The sequence below is a fragment of the Pygoscelis adeliae genome, unplaced genomic scaffold, assembly GCF_000699105.1.
Source record: "Pygoscelis adeliae isolate BGI_AS28 unplaced genomic scaffold, ASM69910v1 Scaffold197, whole genome shotgun sequence".
In the NCBI taxonomy this organism is placed as follows: domain Eukaryota; kingdom Metazoa; phylum Chordata; class Aves; order Sphenisciformes; family Spheniscidae; genus Pygoscelis; species Pygoscelis adeliae.
In genome coordinates, this window is record NW_008825105.1 from 2552354 (window position 1) to 2570514 (window position 18161).

Consider the following 18161-nt stretch of genomic DNA (forward strand, 5'->3'; position numbering starts at 1 on the left):
CCTGGGGCTCCAGGGACCTGACCATCACCATGTTTACGTGGCCAAATTGGTCTCCCCCGACATACTTCAGACAAACCCCCGGGGGCCATGCCTCTGTCCCTGGGATTAAACAGAAGAAAGAATTACTGACAGTGCACCAGAAAAAGCTTTGTGTCTGTTTGTGTAAGACTGGATGAAACATGCTTATTAAAACAGTCGTGCGATTGTTGAACGGTCAAAGGAATACCAAGATACACATAACACAGCCAGCAATGGATGCTGAAGAATACAGTTTTCAGACAAGGCTTAACTGGTCCGTTTAGAGACCAGCAGGACAATTTATATTTCTATTTGAATAATCTCTGGGTCTTCTTTACACAGAAAAATTCTCAAAGTCACAGTGTAACAGCTGAAAAAAAAAAAAAATCAACATAACCGACGCACACGTATTTTACCAAGGCTGGAGACAAAGATGAGGTCAGATCTAGGTGGGGTCCCCCCCCCCTCCTTTCTTTCTGCCTTCCTACATGTAGGTCCTGAGCCTTGTGACATCAAAATACATGTTATTAATACAAAGTGCTGGAAACATTTTCTTTCAGGGATTCGTTCTTTTTAAAGCCTGTTAGCAGTCTCGGGAGGAGCTAATAGTTTGAACTATAATTGAAGAGCTAGTACTATTTTCTAAATGGATTTATTTCCCTTGTTGCACCATCCCTTCTCTCAGCCTTGTGCAAAGGTGGAAGGGATTGTGAACGTATGATTTATTTGTGGAGATCAATGTTTAGACTGCAGATACTGGGATTGACAGCATGACCTGGCAACCTGTAGAGATACAGAAAACAGTTACTGCATGCAAGCACAGCCATCTCTGCCAAAGATAACAAGTACTGGATCAGACAAAAAGAAAAGTGCTTCCGAGACTCGTGAAAAATCAGTTCAGCAGAATTTTCTCTTGCTTCTTCCCCAGTAATGTGACATGACTAAGCCAATGACTTTGAGAATACCTCCGGCTTGGTTGAGGTCGACGGAAATGGCTAAGGAAAGCCTGAACCACCACGAAGCTTGGAACCACTCTATGTCTAGTCTGAGACGAGAGCAGTGGATGCTGATCTGACCTTAGGTTACCGCAAAGAGCATCCTTTGCAACAGCTTGCCTGCTAATTTAATCCCTGCGGATGCTTCAGTGAAGACATGGCAGGGACTGGTTTTCTAGTCAAGTCCTTATTTGTGGAATTCACAATCTAGCAGGGAAGGCATGATGTGAACAAGTAGTGTGGAATATTCGGGGGGGGGGGGTATATATCACTGCAACTGGAAACAGTGCTGAGATAGGGAGGTCTTGACCAGCTGACCTCAGACTCCGGCATGCGGGAGTTGAGTATGAAGTCTCATCTGAAAAGGTTGGCAGCCCAGCAACATGGTTCAGTTTAAGTAATTTATGTGATTTTTATCAGTTTTAATGGCTTTAGGCTTGCAAGGTGCCTAGAATGCTGCAACTGATAGGCCCCATAAAATGAAATGATGATTATGTCATTCTATTTCAGTACACTCATCTCTCAGGAGATGATAAATTGTAGTAACTGTCCTGCAGAGCCAGCAGCAGCTGGGGGTAGAGTGGGAAGAGGAAATAAGTCTGTTAAATCCTGCTGCTCTTTCAGCAACGGTTCTACTATACAAACTGGTCTTTTGGCAGACAAGCCAAGCACCGTCCTGGAAGGTATCGGAGCAGGGTATTAGTTTTTAATAACACATCTGAAAACCTGACTGAACCTAGCTTACTGCTTGCATGCTTAAAATTGACAATCTCTCAGAGCTCTGCTTGTCATACTTGTCAAGACACTAAACACTTTGGTGACACATGCCTCAGGTATGTCGTGTTCTAGAACTGAAGTCATTTAATCAAGGGTTCCTGTAGAGCTGTTAAAAACCTTGGCTTTGCTTCAGTTATCTACCTAACAAGCAGATATTATCTAGAAACACTACAGTCCTTTGATATTATACCTTAAACCATGAAATGGTTTTAAAATGCTACGGTCCTCCTTAAACTGCACAGTCATAACACAGTATGTGAAGTTGCAGTTAACCAAAACATGCCTCAACAGCATGGTTTTAACAAGATCTGGCCTCCATCACCACTGTTAGAGTACAGATGTACTTTTTAAGAAGTCAGGCTTTAACCCACACAGAAGCCAAAACAAATGTTGGCCTTGCCAGGAACTCGTAAGCCAAGATTAACTCCCTTTCCTCATTTTAGAAGACCCATGGATTTCAGAAGGTCAAACATTCCAAGAACAATGAAACATTGCTTGAACTAGGATGTTAAATTAGGGCTGCATTTGCATGCAGGAAAGAGTACATCAGAGGAACAGGAGAGGAAGGAGTCTGAAAGGAGCAAGATAGGGGTGTAGTCATAACACACGCAAATGAAGTTACTAATAGTGGACAAACAAGATCTGTCAAACTTACTACATTTGTGAGACTTGTATTTGAGACGCAGTTATAAAAAAAATTGCCAGTCAATTTTTCACATTACTGGAGTTTAAGCAAGCTATACACATCACCCTTCCATTGTACAAGTCAAACAAATAGAGCTAGAAAAAGTAAACTGAAATAATTAAGCCCTTTCTCTAGAATACAGTCTTCATAAATTAGTGTTCTTAAACACACACACACACCCCCTCTCCTCACCTCTCCTGTCCTAGATGAAATACTCCTAGATTTTTAGTATGGTTTTAGTCTCTAGTCTAGTCTCTGTTTAGTCTCTGAACAGCACTTGAGTACTGCAGTTATTTACAAGGAGAAATACTAACACAGCTGAACTTTACTCATGATGATTCATGATATTGTACCTTGTTGTGCTATCATTCTTCTTCACAAAAGTGCAAGCAGGTCAATTCAATTCAGACACACAGCTTAAACATTCATGCAACATCCTGTCATTGCAACACGTGAAGACAAGGTATTCCGCTTTGCATCCACGGATCTCATTTTTCTCTCTGACTGCATCCTAACAGATCAAGCACTGAGAATGTCTTTTGCCCAGTCTCACTTCCTGGATTCCAGTCACTGTTTTGTCTTTTTTGACACTGGAATGTGGTCCCTCCAGCTTTGCATCCTCTCAGAGCATAAAAAAGCAATTCTGTCAAAAGTGGATTAAAAAGTAAAGGGTACCTGCCATGTTACCCTTGCACGGCTACCTCTTCTCAGAGTTAAGATCGTTCCATCACTGCCTCCACAGAGAACACAGTTCTATAGAGAGCTGAATGACCAAGCGACAGGGACGTTCAGAGAAATGGTGTGATGAAGGGTAGTGGTAATATACAGCTGGTGATGAGCTAAAAGGCTTTGAGATTAAAAGGGATCTCTTCACTGACTTAAAAATGTATTCCACTTGTTTGCATCAAGTGATCGGAAACATGACTAGCTAAGGATTCTTAACCTATTTTCAGATCTAACTACTTCCATTACAAACAAACAAAAACCCAACCCAAACCAAAAAAGCCCCAAACCTTGCACTTCAATTTCTTTCACCTGCGTCTTCTTACAGAAGTTTCCTAGAGCTTTTGTTTGTGTGGTGGCACAAAGAACAAGACTGGGGAACTGACCGAGCTGTGCATCTCGCCACAAAACGTTCGTGCCGACATAAGGAGGGGAACACGCATAGGTTGGCAGGCTACCTCCTTCAGTAGCAGGGTGGCTCTATTCCAAGTTACGTGCACACGAACCTACTGCCTTAAGCCAGCATCTCTTCCATTAGATCTGCCATCCTATCACATAACACACGCTACATGGGTTTCGCTACCGTCTAAAAGCCTTACCTGTGTTTTGTATCCTCCATGTTTTTGTAAACTGGGTATCAGGAGGGATGGACTCTCCTTCACCGATGGTGACATCTTCAACAAAGGACATGGAGGGTACATTGATATTTGGACTCTCGAAATCATAGTAGGCTCCAATGGCGGCTTGTAGATTCCTAGAAAGCAAAAAAGCAGATTACAACCTAAAGTACAGGTGGCTCAGGTCTTTTTCACAGGTTTATATACGTCATCCTAAACAGTTAAGCAAAAATATTATCCAGACTATATTAGCTCTGCTGCTCACATTTTTTTTAAAGCTTTTATCTCTATCACACATGGATTCTCCAAGATAACAGAGCTCAAAATATAGCATTTTACTTGCCAGGGACACTATTTTAGACCACTTTTCTACTCTGCTTCTTACTTTCACTGGAAATTGCGGGACTTAAAAGTCTTGGAGACCTCTACCCCATTAGCTCTTTATGAAATTTGCCGAAAAGTTAAAGAGATACTGAGGGAAGTGCTACGCAGCAGCATGTAAACAACAGGGCGGTTTCTTTATACCAGCCTTGTTTCCTGAGCTAATTTCAAAAGGAGTGAACGTCGCCGTTTTATTTTGGCACAAAAGGTCCAAAGAAGCACAATACGAACAAAACACAAAGAAGGCTCTTATGATAACTCTCAGGGCCAAAGGGCATCAGTAGCTACGGATAATAACTCGAACCTTGCTGCTTTTGAAACATATGGTCATGTATGAGCCACGAGTACTCTAAGGCTATTTATTAATCATTAAAGTGCCTGCTCAGCTCTGGATAGTCACAGCTCAAAGGAACTTATAAACCCTCTGAGTCAAAAGTTCTTACTGGATAAAGACAAATGACAGTGGAAGTCTGTGATATATTAAGGACGTTCAGAAAGCCACAAATGCTATCGATTCCCGAGTCGTGGTGTAGCTGAAACTCATACAATAATTAATTTGAAAAGAGGAGCAAACAGGAAGAGGATTCATGAGTCTTAGCCGGCGTTCCACGATATACTATTAAGTTATTACGTAAGTGTTTGGCAAGTCATGTAATTCCTCTGTTTACGCATGCCTGTGAGGTTGTGGCCCTAATTTACATGTTGTGAGTAGGTGCTGTGAGAATGGAGATGAGTAAAATCTCACCAAAAGCAATGGGCACAACTGCTTTTTATTCACGATTACAAAAATCTGTGTTGTTTTTTTGAGCAGGACAGAAAAAAAAACCCAAACAACCTTCAAGAACTGGGAACCACCACCTAAAACAAAGCCATGCAAGAGGCTGGTCAGAAGCTGCACTATATGGGTACAGTGATATACTGAGGGTTTGTATTGTGCGGTGGAGTGTCATATGTCTAAACCAAAGCCAGAAAGCCAAGGTGAAAGCAAGAGAAACATTTGCAGCATGACCCTGAGAAAGAGCAAACACAGGGCTTTTTGGACTGCTTGCCAGCTGGAAAGGGGCTCGAAACGGTGAGCAAAGAAACTGCCTCCTGTTCAATTCCTACACTGTTCAAGGGGAAAAAAAAATAAATAAATCAGACATTCTGGATAAAATCAGAACTGCATAGGAGAAGTGTCACTGCTTTCTCCTCACAGACAACATAGGGACCCAAAGTGTAGTAGCTAATAGCACTGGAGCTTGGGTCAATGAGGTGTAATAGCAGTATTAGGCAGATCTGTGAGCCACCTGCGACGGGGTCGAGTGGGAGAGGACCTAAACAACAGATGTATCAGTTTGGTAATCCATCACGAATGACAGAAGATAATCACCAGAGGAGTTACTGACATCCTGCTAAGTCTCCCAGAGCAGAGCCACTGCGTTAGGAGGCACTGGAGGAATGTTCTACACAACACGGCCACGGCGATCGATTGGCAAATTCAGCAAACTGAGGCTTACAGCGAGGCCTTTTGCCATCAACACGGCACGGACTTCGACACGAAGGGGAGACAAAAGAGCCACCGTGTAAGACTTCCACATTTAGAACAATGAATTTCAGACCAGAAGCCATTATTCAGCTTGAGGCATTTTCTACTTAGGAGTGTCAGGGCTATATTTAATACAACCAGCTCAGTCAAATGCTACAGGAAGGGTGCATGTTACATTAGCCAATAAATAGAGACAAATGCTCAGTTTTACGTCACCAACCGCCTGTTGCTTATACACTGCACAAGATTTACATAACTCGCAACAGGGCTGTGCCAAGAGGCTCCTGTTCGCTCAACCAGCTAACGCTATCATCCAGAGTTTAGCTTTCACTACGATTTCTTCCTGTATCACAGCAATCCGAGGCAAAAGGTATTCTAAGAGCTGCAAAAGACAGCAACGCAGCTCTTTCTCTTCCTAATCCTGAAACACATTTTCAGACATACCACAACATCTTGTGAGTTATGATTCTGGAATCAGCAGTGATGACGGTTTATTGACATTGAGAGGAAAAAATAAAAGTTCCAAGGGGAAGACTTCTGCTGTAATTCTCTGTAAGGCAGCCTGCGCTGCTTTTTTGTTTGCTTGGCTGCAAATACACTTCAAAAGGTAGTGGGCTATTTGTGCACCTAGGCCCTCTGCCAACTCTCTTCCCCTCCCTGTGTCATATTTCATTGCTTGCTTTGCCATTGGGAAACAACTCCAGTCCTCCGCAGCGTTTAGTTAAAAACTAACTAAAGAACACATGCTGAAAAACAGATTTGCCACCCTTTTGTGATCAGGTAGTCACAAACACACCTTCCTGCTCCCACCGTTTTGATCAACGTGCAGCGGGTTTTGTTGGGGGTGAGCCCTTTTGCACGTTCAGATACATCTTGGCCTTCCCACAAGAGAATTAAAAAGAAGCTTCCAGAAACTAAAGAGAAATTGAAAGTGGCAAGGGCCAAAGTCAGGATGACAAAGCAAATCTGACTTAAGTTCAAGTTCTTTGACACAGACAACCCTAAGAGATAGCCACTGAGAGGCCGTATGGCACCGCTCTGCTGCAAGAGATACCCACAGCGCTCACATTTTAGTCGTGTTCTCTGCTTACACAACCAGCAAAGCCAGCAACGTAGCACTGCTAGCTTTGTTTCCACTCCTTCCAAGAGACAGTGCTCCCCCTCCTTCCCTCCCCCCAAAAAACCCAAGTATTGGTTTGAATGCAGTACTTTGCTTGGGGAAAATGAGTGCCATTTGCAGAGGCAAACTATTTGCAGCCTGATTATTTGCAGGTTCTTGAGACTAAGTAGCACACCCTACCGCTCTGCCTTTCTACTACAGGCACAGTATTAGTGGACTTCACAAGCAAATGCGAGCATTTAATGAGAGAGATGGCTTCAAGGTCAACACACTCAAGGCCCTGAAACTTGTATTTTTTTATATATATATACATATATATGTATATATTATATATACACACACACAATTTTTTTTTTTAGGTCTTTACCCTTGTGCCCCAGCTGTAATTGCATAGCACCAACTGCAGATACTGCAGGGGCAGGAACGAAGAGCTAGACCTCCGAGAGGAAGGGGTTATCGTCTAAAGGCTTCTGCTTACACATCCATGCCTGCTTTATTTTACTCCTCCCAGGTGTGACTTGCACCACACTAGCCCTTTGCTCTCTGCCATATGAGATAAATTACTATTATAAACCAAACAACTTCGAAATGAAGATGAGCGTGCCAAATCTAGCCAGTGTAATTCACATGACTGATCTCTGCTAATTACAGGGATGGCCATACATGTCTGTCTTAACATAGCCCTCCAGGTGTCAGGCCCTCCTTACCTTTCCTAAATTAAGCAATTTTTCCATTTTTAGAGCAGTCCTGGACTGCAACAGTCTGTGGCTCAGCCGTACTTACAAAGCAGGTCTGACAGGATTTAGCCTCAAACTCAAGGAAAAAGCCTGCAATCAGAAGTCACCCCAGTGACCCAGTGAGCCTACTTAAAACCAAAACAGTCCTCAATTTTAGTCCTAAGAGCAAGATCCTGGAAAGAGAGAGGGGAGAAGGCAGCAAATAAAGGTTATAGCTCCACATTATTATAGATCCGTATTATGAACCCCCTTCCTCTCCAGGGCCATCCCATGACTCTTACATGTTCAGGTGCTTTTCCAACAAAATCCTACCCGCAGAACCAGAGAAAGTGTTCCTTTTCAGATGAATTCTTTTGCTCTGCTGCTTTGTTTCAAGCCTCAGGAGCTAAATTACAATAGTGAAGTTAAAACCTTCTCTGCTAATAGCTCTGGAGATGTCCCTTAACAACTCTTAAGCGTTTGCAAAGAGGTGGTTTATCTTGAGCCATTCTTTCCCTTCCCTGTTTTTTTCCAGACAGCCTTTTGTTATGTTAAACCAATATATTTAGACAGTAATTACTCCCAATTAACTAGGTCACCACGCAGTATTCAAAAATAAAAGAAAGTCTTCCAAATCAATTCACAAACTAGAGACCTCCTTATACAACCTAACTGTTGTGCAAACAAAAAGCAATACACAGGTAATTGGAATTTTTTTTTTTTTAATTAATTGAATCAGCTTCTTCTTTAGGAGAATGAAGAAACCGAAGCACTGATGCCTACTCACTGCGGCCTTATGCAAAGCAGGGCATATGCACAATACCTAATCCTTCTGTTACCAATAAAACACATGATTCTTTCAACATACACAAGTTAAGCATCTTGGAAGGAAAGCAATACAAAACAGGTCGTCCTAACACACCAGACAAGGGACATTAGAGCCCTGGCAAGCAGATACTCTCAAAACAGGTAGAGGGAAAGTGAATCGGAGGAATCGTCTACCATCCAGCAGCTGTAACCCTCCCACACACCTCTCCCACCAACCACCCTGCACGGCTGACACAAGGAATGGTATTTTGGTTCTGTTTTCAATCCAGCAGCTGAAAGATCTGAACTCGGAAAAAATCCCTTACGATGTGCAGGTCGTCTAATGTATGTGGCGACACATAAGAATTCCACTCCAAAATAACATTTGCAGTAGAAAGCAACAACTTTAAAATTTTAACGATGTTATAGGAATCTGTAAGATTTCATTTATTGTAAAATTCTTCGATGAAAGATCAAAAGATTTTTTTTTTAAAAGAAAAAGATTTTTTTGGGGGGTAAAAATCCAAATCAAATCAAAGCTTAAGCTCAAAATCCAACGTGCAAATTCTGCTCTTACTAGCTCCTGCCCGCTCCTACAGCCACACCACCTATCACCAGCTAACGGGTGAAAGTTTCCAGCTCTCTGAGTCTCCTGAGCTGTCAGAGAAAGCAAAGGCTAGACTTCTCAGTGCGATACCGAGTTAGCTTTCAATTTCGAATTTCACCCAGGACGTAGCCCTTTAGATCATACACAGACAGTAAGTAGAGGACATTTATTAAGTCAAGTAGAAAGCACTTTGACAAATGGACTCGGTCACTTCGTTGTGCAGAGCAACTGTAATAAAGTGAATGCCAAGTTACATTTCTCTCCCTCTGTGGAGGAAGAGAAGAGCCAGGCACGTGTCCCATCCGTGATGTATGGTCATTGTACGTCCTCAGCACTCATATATGGTGCAATCTTTTGCCGTGAGAAAGGCAACTTGGGTGTTATTCTCCTGGAAACATGCAATGCAAAAACTGAGCAGCGATATAAAAGTACAGTAAAATCTCAAGAACATACTATGTTATGTGGAACACCTTGTACTCCTTCCGTAACTGAATTCTTAACCTTTACAGACCTCTCTCTCGTTCTCCAAATGCAGTATGTAACCAGGCACCATAATGCCCCATAAGGTCTCTATTGTTAAAAACAGAAAGAAATGTGCAAAAGAAATAGTGCAGCAGATGGGTAATTTCTCACTCCTAAATAATGGAACATATCTACATGATACAGGTGGGAGAGACTAAAAATGTACATGGAGGACATCCAAATGAGGCAATCCTAAATCCACTCTCTTTGTCTCTTAAGTCTCTAGTATCTTATTTGGATTTTATTTGCCCCAGCTATTGGGGAACTGGATTGATAACACTACGGGTTAGGACACCTCAAACAGCTCTCCTATTGCTTCTGAAGTAGGAGATGCCTCAAAGCCTTAGAGAAAGCTGAAGGGGGTGGAGGGAAGAGATGCACTCATTACGCCACAGGGAAGCACTTTTACCTGGAGTTTTCAATTCAAACATTTTCAATAGAGATGACACATGGCAATTAAGTGGAAAGTCTCAAGATGTTTTGAAGGACTGGAATTTTAATCAGCGAACAGCTTTCAACAGACATCATTTCAGAAAGCAAAATCTGTGTATCAGTTATCGTCATTCTTGACCTCTCTTACACTAAACCATGAGGTTGGGAAACTACCTTAGAAGACGTTAGATGGTCCAAAGGGACCACTGAGGGAAGTCAAAAGCTTTAAGCTGAACTCACACAGTGAAGGAGAAAAAAGAGCTGGCTAATTCGAAGCTTATGTATTTTCGCACATTAAGCCACAGAAAAACATTTCATTGTCTTAGCTGAAAACAGCTAGTTCCAAATACAGGCGGGATGTTCCAGGAAGAAGACAGAAACCTGTGGTGACTAGAAGCAATACTGTGCGCTCTGCAGGGGCAGCCCAGAGAAAGAAACTGAGAGGCCACAGAAGAGGCACACCATTTTCAGCGCACCCCAAGCCACCCAAGGAAATCACTTTCCTTTAGCAGGATTTGTATACATACACACCCCCCCCGGCAGTTTGACCATTATCGTGGTGCCTGCACTTGGCTGAGCACTGCACCTTGCCGAACAACGGCAAGCAGTCCCAGTGACCGAATCAATACTACGATGCTGCTACAAGCACAAGTCCGCGCAGCCACCCCCAGCAGCTGAACCCTGCTCAAGCAGGTGGTCAGGAGCTTTAAGTGTGGGGTAAAATATTTTGAGAATGTCACAGCAGGAGCTGCTCTCTACTTGCTGCCATTGAAAACAGGCAACAGCTCTTCCCCATGGAAAGTAATCAAGAGCTGCCAGTACACAAATGATTCTGTAACTGCTAATTCCTCAGCATAAACTATGTCACCAATCTATAATTGTCTGCATTAAAGTAAAGGGGGATTAAGCTACAGAAACTGTCTGAGAACAAGTTCAGGCATGTAAGGCAGTCGAGCTGGACTAAAATTATATTGTACCCAATTCCTTCTGCTACAGTTGTCTGCTTACATTTCCATTTCACACGCACCCAATTTTTAAATGTTTTGTAACTTGGAGCACAGCACAATTAGAGTGTGTTCTATAGTTAAAAATACAATATATTTAAAGTCTAGCTTTCATTCAAAATAATCAGGTCAAATATTTGAGTTATTCTGGAGAAGAGGTGCGTCTTTGCTTTTTTTTTTTTAAATGCACTAAATAAAAGCTGTCCAAGAAAATATTTTTCAATTGTTAATTATATAATTTTGTTATTTTTAGTAGCATCAGGGGACAGTTATGGACACCAGAGATGCAACTGTCTACAATAGTTCACATGCACTAAGAAGACATCCACTAAGCTTTGAGTTAGCCACAATGGATTAAGCAGTTTGAAAACTATTTTCTGTTCCCCAGCCATAGGGTATGGACGACCCCACGCACGCACTGCTCAGCAGCAGCCATAGCTCAGAGATTGCCAGTCTGTTCTGGCATTTTAGCAACAGCACCTCCAGAGCTACTGGACCCATTTCTATGGTGTCTTTTCCGCCTGTAAGGACAGCGGTTCATCAAATGTTTTAGAGTAAGAATCTTCCCTACTACTAAACTTTATCAAAACCCAAATGATCTTTTAAACCAGGTGCTTCACCTTCTCACCACATTCAGTTAAATTGGTCACCACCTACAAACATTAGTAACTAACTTCACAGTAAGACCTGGATCACTTAAAACAATTCCTAGGTACTGAGACACATAAGAATGCAGAATTGTTTTGTTTTTATTCACCTGATCTAGGAAGAAGAGAAGCAAAGTAATAGGACTTCCCACCCGCCACTATCACTTCCCTAATAGATGCCTGGATGAGTATTGAACTAACCCAAGGCAGTTCCCAGGGAAGGAGGAGGACTGACTTGAAAGATCAGGTCTCAGGTTTCCCTGCCTCCTCCGGGACACAAGGCTTCCCCCCACTGCCCTCTCAAAAGGAAAGGAGTATTAGGACTAAGCTTGAGATTTATACAGAGCACTGGGGAAGTTTTCCTGAGATTTATCTGAATGTGGATTAGCAAAAGGGAAGTCATAGGCTGAGTCCCAGGGACAGAGACAAGGAGCAGACAAAACACGGACAGCAGGGACCCCCGAGCTCTTCTAAGATAAAGCACACGCACCACAACTCCCCACTCGCAATGGCATAATAATCTTTGTGGCAAATCCAACAATGCCAATACGAACACGAAAGAAGGGTTTAGATTCCTTAGTTCAGGGAAAAAAAAAAAATCCTACCTTGCTGTTTCATCCTACCTTCCTTTGGCTTCTCACACGTGGAGAAAAAGAGGACAACTCAGTAAATGAAGCAAGACAGAACATCTATTGAAAGTCAGATGGGGTTCTCTGACAGCAGTTGATTAGTTTACCGGACATCAACAAAAATGTTGCCTTCAAACAGCTGAGGAAACCAAATTAATTTGTTCACACTTCAGTCAGGATTTCCAAATAAAAGCTAGAGAAGAGATCTTGATGTAAGACCAGGCAAGAACAGACGTTTTTTCTCCACAACAAACACAAATCTAACGATGTATTAGATCTATAATCAGAAATACTTGATCAGTAATAAGAGAGATACACATCTGCATCTAAAGAATTATATAAAAACAGTGTTTTGATTTAAGAGATCAAATAAATTCTTGGGGGGCTGCTGGTGTTTAAGCAAGGGTTGTAATAAAAACACAGATATTTTAATGGCAGCAGTTAGTTGTGGCGAACCCCTCCACCAGACCAATCATGTAGAGCCATACTGTAATCAATAAAAATGGCTTTTGCTTTAACCACACGAACAAAGGTTTCATGGTGCAGGAGCAGCTAAGGCCGCACATTCCATCTCAATACTCATATCCTGATAGGTAATGCCTAAAAACTTAACGGCTGCACAGTCTGACTTTGCATGTCCTTACGTTTGCTTTCTATATACGCTTTTCCCATAGAACTTTGAGACAAAACACACAACTATTTGAAGACTGGAAAAGAAGAAAAAGAAAAAAGATTTCCCATAGGATGACTGGATATACTGTACCAGCAAACCCTCTAAAAACAGTAAGCGCGGGAAAGCTGAGGGCACTGCCTGCGCACCGGTACTATCCTTCGGCCCACACGTGGTAACCTGCCTGTGTCTGAGCTGAGAAGGAGCATTTCAAGCCTCAGTTTTTCCTGACACACGCTTGAAGAGCTTCTTTTGAAAAGCAGTCCAAAAATCTGTTAACGGAGGACATCTGCGTGCTTTTTTGTTTTTTAACAGCAGTTCTGCAAACACCTGCAAGGTTAAAAATCAAGACCAGGAGTACTAGTGTTAGCCATTACGAGAAATGTGTCATGTGTGAGTGAATCCTGTTGATTTGAGTCTGTTATGTTAAATTCTGTACGTCCTGATGTCTTACCTAAACATACTTTGAGTATTTCTCTGAATAGTACCTATAGTCCGCCACTAATATCAAGCATTAACAGATCCAAGTTTTACTTAAAGTAGCATCCTATCACCTTTGCTAGAAAGCAAAAATTGAACGCTTACACAAAGTCAGAGTAAAAGCAATAAAAAAACCCCAAAAACTATTAGCTAAAACATGTCTTTAGACTCCCAATCAAGTACATCCACTTCTGGGCAATATAGGTGGTTCATAGGATATAACGAATTTGAACAGCCCACCCACAGGGGTAAAAACGTGCATTTATAAGGCAATTTTCATTTTGTTAAGAGCCAATATTCTGTCTGTTCTCCAAGACCAATAAAACACTTGCACAGAAATGTTAGATACATTTTCCTTGCTATGCTCGAAAATTTCAGACCTCTGATGTAAAAATCGACACCACCACTAGCCAGTTCCTACCTCACCTCGGCTCCCCTCACTCGTACATACAGAAATGCCCTACATCTTACACAATATAGGAAGAGGTTTTACAGCAGATTTCTGTATTATTTTCAGAGATAAACGTATAAGTATTTTCATGCAAAACGTCATTTTTAGAGTACTAGTTAAACCATGATACAGCTACAAATTCTTCTAAGATGAAAAAGAATTGAGGACCTCAAGAAGACATCTGCCTACCTTACAAAAAATGGCCTTAAAAAGACCTTTTTCACCAGAAAACTAGATCAAAAAAGTCTATAGAGTTCGCAACAATAAAACTTTTTTTCCCCACACACAATGGAAACCATCATTATCTGACACATTTCAATTAAATATCACACCTACTAGACTAATAAAAATTCAGCTTTCTAAACAAAAGCTAAAAAGAGAACGTAAAGGAATATTACATGTAAATTACTGAAATACACATACATTACATTAAGTCTTCCAAATTAGGAATCCCTTCACAGCCAACTGTGTTGAAATGCGGATTTTAAATCTGGCACCACTAGCTACTTCAGATCAAATTAATTCACTTTCTCACAGAATAAAAGAAGCTCCAAGCCTTACGCTGTAGCCTCTCACTCTCAAAGTTGGTATACTCTCCAATTAAAAAAAGAATAATCCCTCTTCCTTGTCACAATACAATTTCCATACCAGCTTTACAGGAATCTAATGGCTTTTACGAAACAGGCCTTAACCGAGCGTCGACAAAAAATAAAATGCACATTCTGTGCAAAGTTTCCTCTGCTCTTACATTTACACTAATCTATATTGCTGAAAACCCATCAAGGCTAGGCTGACACTTAAGAACTTCCATTCCGCAAGTGTTTTTGGAAAGTCCAGTCTGCCCTGGTACCATCTATCCAGAGACCTGCGACCGTTCTCGTGTCAGGAAGACCGTGAGTAGGTATTTCGGCACAGACTCATCCAGCACCAACTGACCTAAACAATCCCAATTTTTAAAACATTAGCACAAAGGGTTTTCAAAAGGAGTTTCTGCTGTAGGTAGGCTGAGTCTAGACAAGTTCAGGCACGTTCCCGGCCACGCTATCACACAACGCTGAAGAGCTGTAGTCAACACCTGGAAGTTAACTTTACCACAAAACCGACTCCTAACAGCCCACTGAGCCCCCTCCCTCAAACCTGCGGTGCTGGACGCGCTTCAGCGTGCAGGCAGCCGGGCTTCTGCACTGCCTAACATCTGGAGGGGGGAAGGGAGCAGGGAGGGTTAAGCGTGCCATTTAATGGAGGGTGGATTTTTATCCTAGATGCAATGGCAGCAAAATGCCCTCCCAACTACGCTGCCCGGGTTTTGCTCCCGAGCAGGAAACATTTCGGTGCCAAAACATCTTTTGGAGAAGTTCACTTTTGGTTCTGGGCCAAAAGCAAAAGCTCAACCTCTCGCTCTAAAGCCTCACAACTTCTAACGAACAAATAAATAAATAAATAAATAAATAAAGAGGTCCCAGGTGTGCTGCCTTTGAAGAACGTACAGCCGGGACGCTCAGAAAGGGCAAAGTTGGATTTCTGCAGCAGAAAGCCAAGAAGTTAGAACAGCCCACAAACAGAACTCAACGCGTAATTAAAAAGAGGCAGAACTCTAGGAAAGCGTTTCATAAATAACAGGGAAAAAGACAACTCACCAAAGTGTTTAACCTGTATTTCTTGAAGATCAAGGAGCAGTCTCAGAAACTTAGGATGCTTATGCTCTACCTGAAGCATTTTTGCAATATTGTTAATAAAACCAGCTGGTGGTTTCTTAGTACTGTCCCAAGTCTGCCAGAACTTCGAAAGCGCATTGAGCAATCCCAGGTGAACTGGACAAGTGGACAGACTTTCAAAGGCTATTTACAAGCATCTACATCGCTCCACAGTCAACCGCTAACCTTCTTCCCCAAATTGGCTGAATGAGCTATTTTAAAATAATTCCTCTATTTCAGCAGAACTGCAAACTCACTTTAAATGTGTTAAATACAATTACTAACAATACTATTGGAAATATTCTTTCAAAACGCATTACATCTCGGGTTATTTACTACACAGTATGTGAGAGGCATACGACAGGGAAGTAACTTCAGGTCCGGGGACTACATAATTATCGCCAAAGAGCAGCTTGCCCCACGCGTGAAAAAAGTTCTAGTGAAAATTATTGATGTCTTTGTTGGTTAACCCATACATGGACATCGCTAAGAAGAACCCAGCCTAGAAAGTAAGCGCACTTCTCTCGCCCCTGCTGTGAACTCCCTCACCGTTTCCTGCAGATGCGAAGAGAGAGGGAAGGGATCATCACTGCAGAAAAGCGATGATCTTTAACAAAAGGAAAAGTGACCCGACAGTCTCATCGAGACAAATTATTTGCAGGACGGACTGGCGACGGAAGATTCTGACCCCAATTCTAGGCCACAAAAAACAAACCTAGTGGGCCACTGCCTAACATCACCCAGGGCAGGGTGGGTTACACAGGGTCCCTCAACGTGACAGAGGAAAGGTGTTTCCAGGAAAGGAAAACGTGTCTCGATTGCAGCTTTCTACAATGCCCGAGAGCAGGGTTGGCATATTCAGGCCGATAACCCAAAGGCCATACTAAGGAGAGGTGGGAGCTGGAGAACGGGACAGAAACACAGCGGCAGAACTGCGAACGGCACAAACCCAGGCACAACAAACGATAGGGCAGGTCAGGAGAGCAGCGCCCCGGCAAGAACACACAAGAAAAACGAGCAGCACCTGTCAGCATACCTAACTCAGCTCCCTGCCGTTGAAAGGTTAAACCCTCACGGGCTTTAAGCCTGCTCTAAGAGTAATCACACTACAGCCTGCGCTAGTTTTCATATACTCTTGTATACATTACACCAACTTAACAGGTTTCCTTTTTACACGCCCCCATCCATCTACAAGGCTTATCAACTAATACTTGAAAGCAAAAAAACCCTGAAAACTTACGTTTTCAGAACCAAACTAGCCACTGAAGTTGTGAAGTTAAAGCTATTTTAATCACTTAAGATTTTCTTCAACTGCAGTTAAAAGTCTTTTTTAAGAAAGCCATTGGTTATAAGATTGTATTTGAGATACTGTTACTTCAAAAAGAAATTAAATGCTCCTGAAAAAGAAAGCTCTCCTTCAAGACCAACCAGGAATACCACGGTTATACATAGTATCTTCACGAGTAACTTTCAGGTTCAGCTCTGCTAAGCTTTCTGCTCTCCCAAGGAACACCACAGAAGAAAAACACAACCCAGCATGACGCTGCAGCGTCGGTAGTTTTATTCATATTATCAACACACGAATAAAGTGGGAAAGCATCTTCCACTGTGAACCGCTTCTCCAAAGCAAACTCCTGAACTCCTCAAGAGACACCTTCTTTCACATTGTATCAGCTTACAAAACACACGGTATTATTTGCTATTCCCTTACTCCCTCTGCAGATGCAGATTTGCCAATATAATTCAGTACAGAGGGAGGGAAAGATGAAAGGAAAAAGGTGACAAAGTTGTCTTATTACTGTTTATTAGTTCAACAATTCCGCGCAAGTTTTTTCCCCAACTGTTGACATCGAGACCTTCGCTTGGATTTCAAGTTTCAAACCTGAGGTTTCTGGATTTGATGTTATACCACTAAGAAAAAAATAGTAACTACAACTTAGCTAAGTGACCTCTGTTAACAATATCTGAAACGGAAACTACTTTGCTCTCCTGCGTCCATCACAGCGAAGAGACGCAAACCTGACAAGAGGGTCACATTTTGGTTAGTGCCCTACACCACAGCAAAGCTATTAGAGATGGTTTAAAAGGTGCAAGTGGTAATAACACCGCAATTCAGGCAGCAGCAATTTCACAACAGTCTTTCACAGTCGCTGGGTGCCCTGCACCACTAAGACTCCCGGTTTCTGTTTTTCACCATTATCGTGTTTCCCACGAGCTGCAGCTTCCCCTGACAGCCCGTACCTGCTTTTTTTCCCAGGGCAGCGACAGAGAGCCTTTACAAAGCCACAACACACCCCGAAAGCCGGAGTATTTAGAGAGAGGCCCCTCGTTTGCAAGCAGATGCTAAGTTTTTACCCAACACCTCGGCAGCTTTCACGTGGAGACCGGGGCAGCTTTGACACTTTCGTACAGCCCTTCCACCGCAGCCTTCCCTCCTCCTCCCGAAGCCCGCCTGAGGGGGTCCAGGGCACCCTAAATCCACCCCTGAACTCAGCTCACCCTTCCGTTCCGCAGAGAAGGCGCCCTTTAAGAGCTCCCGGGTCCGCCGGGTCACATGCCCCTCTTCCCATCAATTAGTCACTCTTTAACAGCTTTGCAGCCCTTTGACCGACGAGCTCCGCGGACTGGCAAAAGCACAACCCCGAGCTGGAGACCTGG

General features: G+C 42.6%; 2 protein-coding genes across 2 annotated transcripts in view; one reads left to right on the top strand and one right to left on the bottom strand.

Annotated features, from left to right (window-relative positions):
• LOC103919879 (chromosome unknown open reading frame, human C6orf106) overlaps positions 1–4027 on the bottom strand; it is an 18554-nt gene extending 14527 nt beyond the window's left edge. Inside the window, exons 1-3 of the mRNA XM_009327466.1 lie at positions 4023–4027; positions 3798–3952; positions 2–99 (exon numbers count right to left, since the gene is read on the bottom strand). Of these exons, the coding sequence (XP_009325741.1) occupies positions 2–99; positions 3798–3952; positions 4023–4027 (258 nt within the window). The remainder of the gene's footprint in view (position 1; positions 100–3797; positions 3953–4022) is intronic.
• Positions 4028–4866: 839 nt separating this feature from the next.
• The window catches only part of SNRPC (small nuclear ribonucleoprotein polypeptide C), a 20257-nt gene continuing 6962 nt past the window's right edge, over positions 4867–18161 (top strand). The window contains exon 1 of the mRNA XM_009327468.1: positions 4867–4872. Coding sequence (XP_009325743.1) covers positions 4867–4872 — 6 coding nt within the window. The remainder of the gene's footprint in view (positions 4873–18161) is intronic.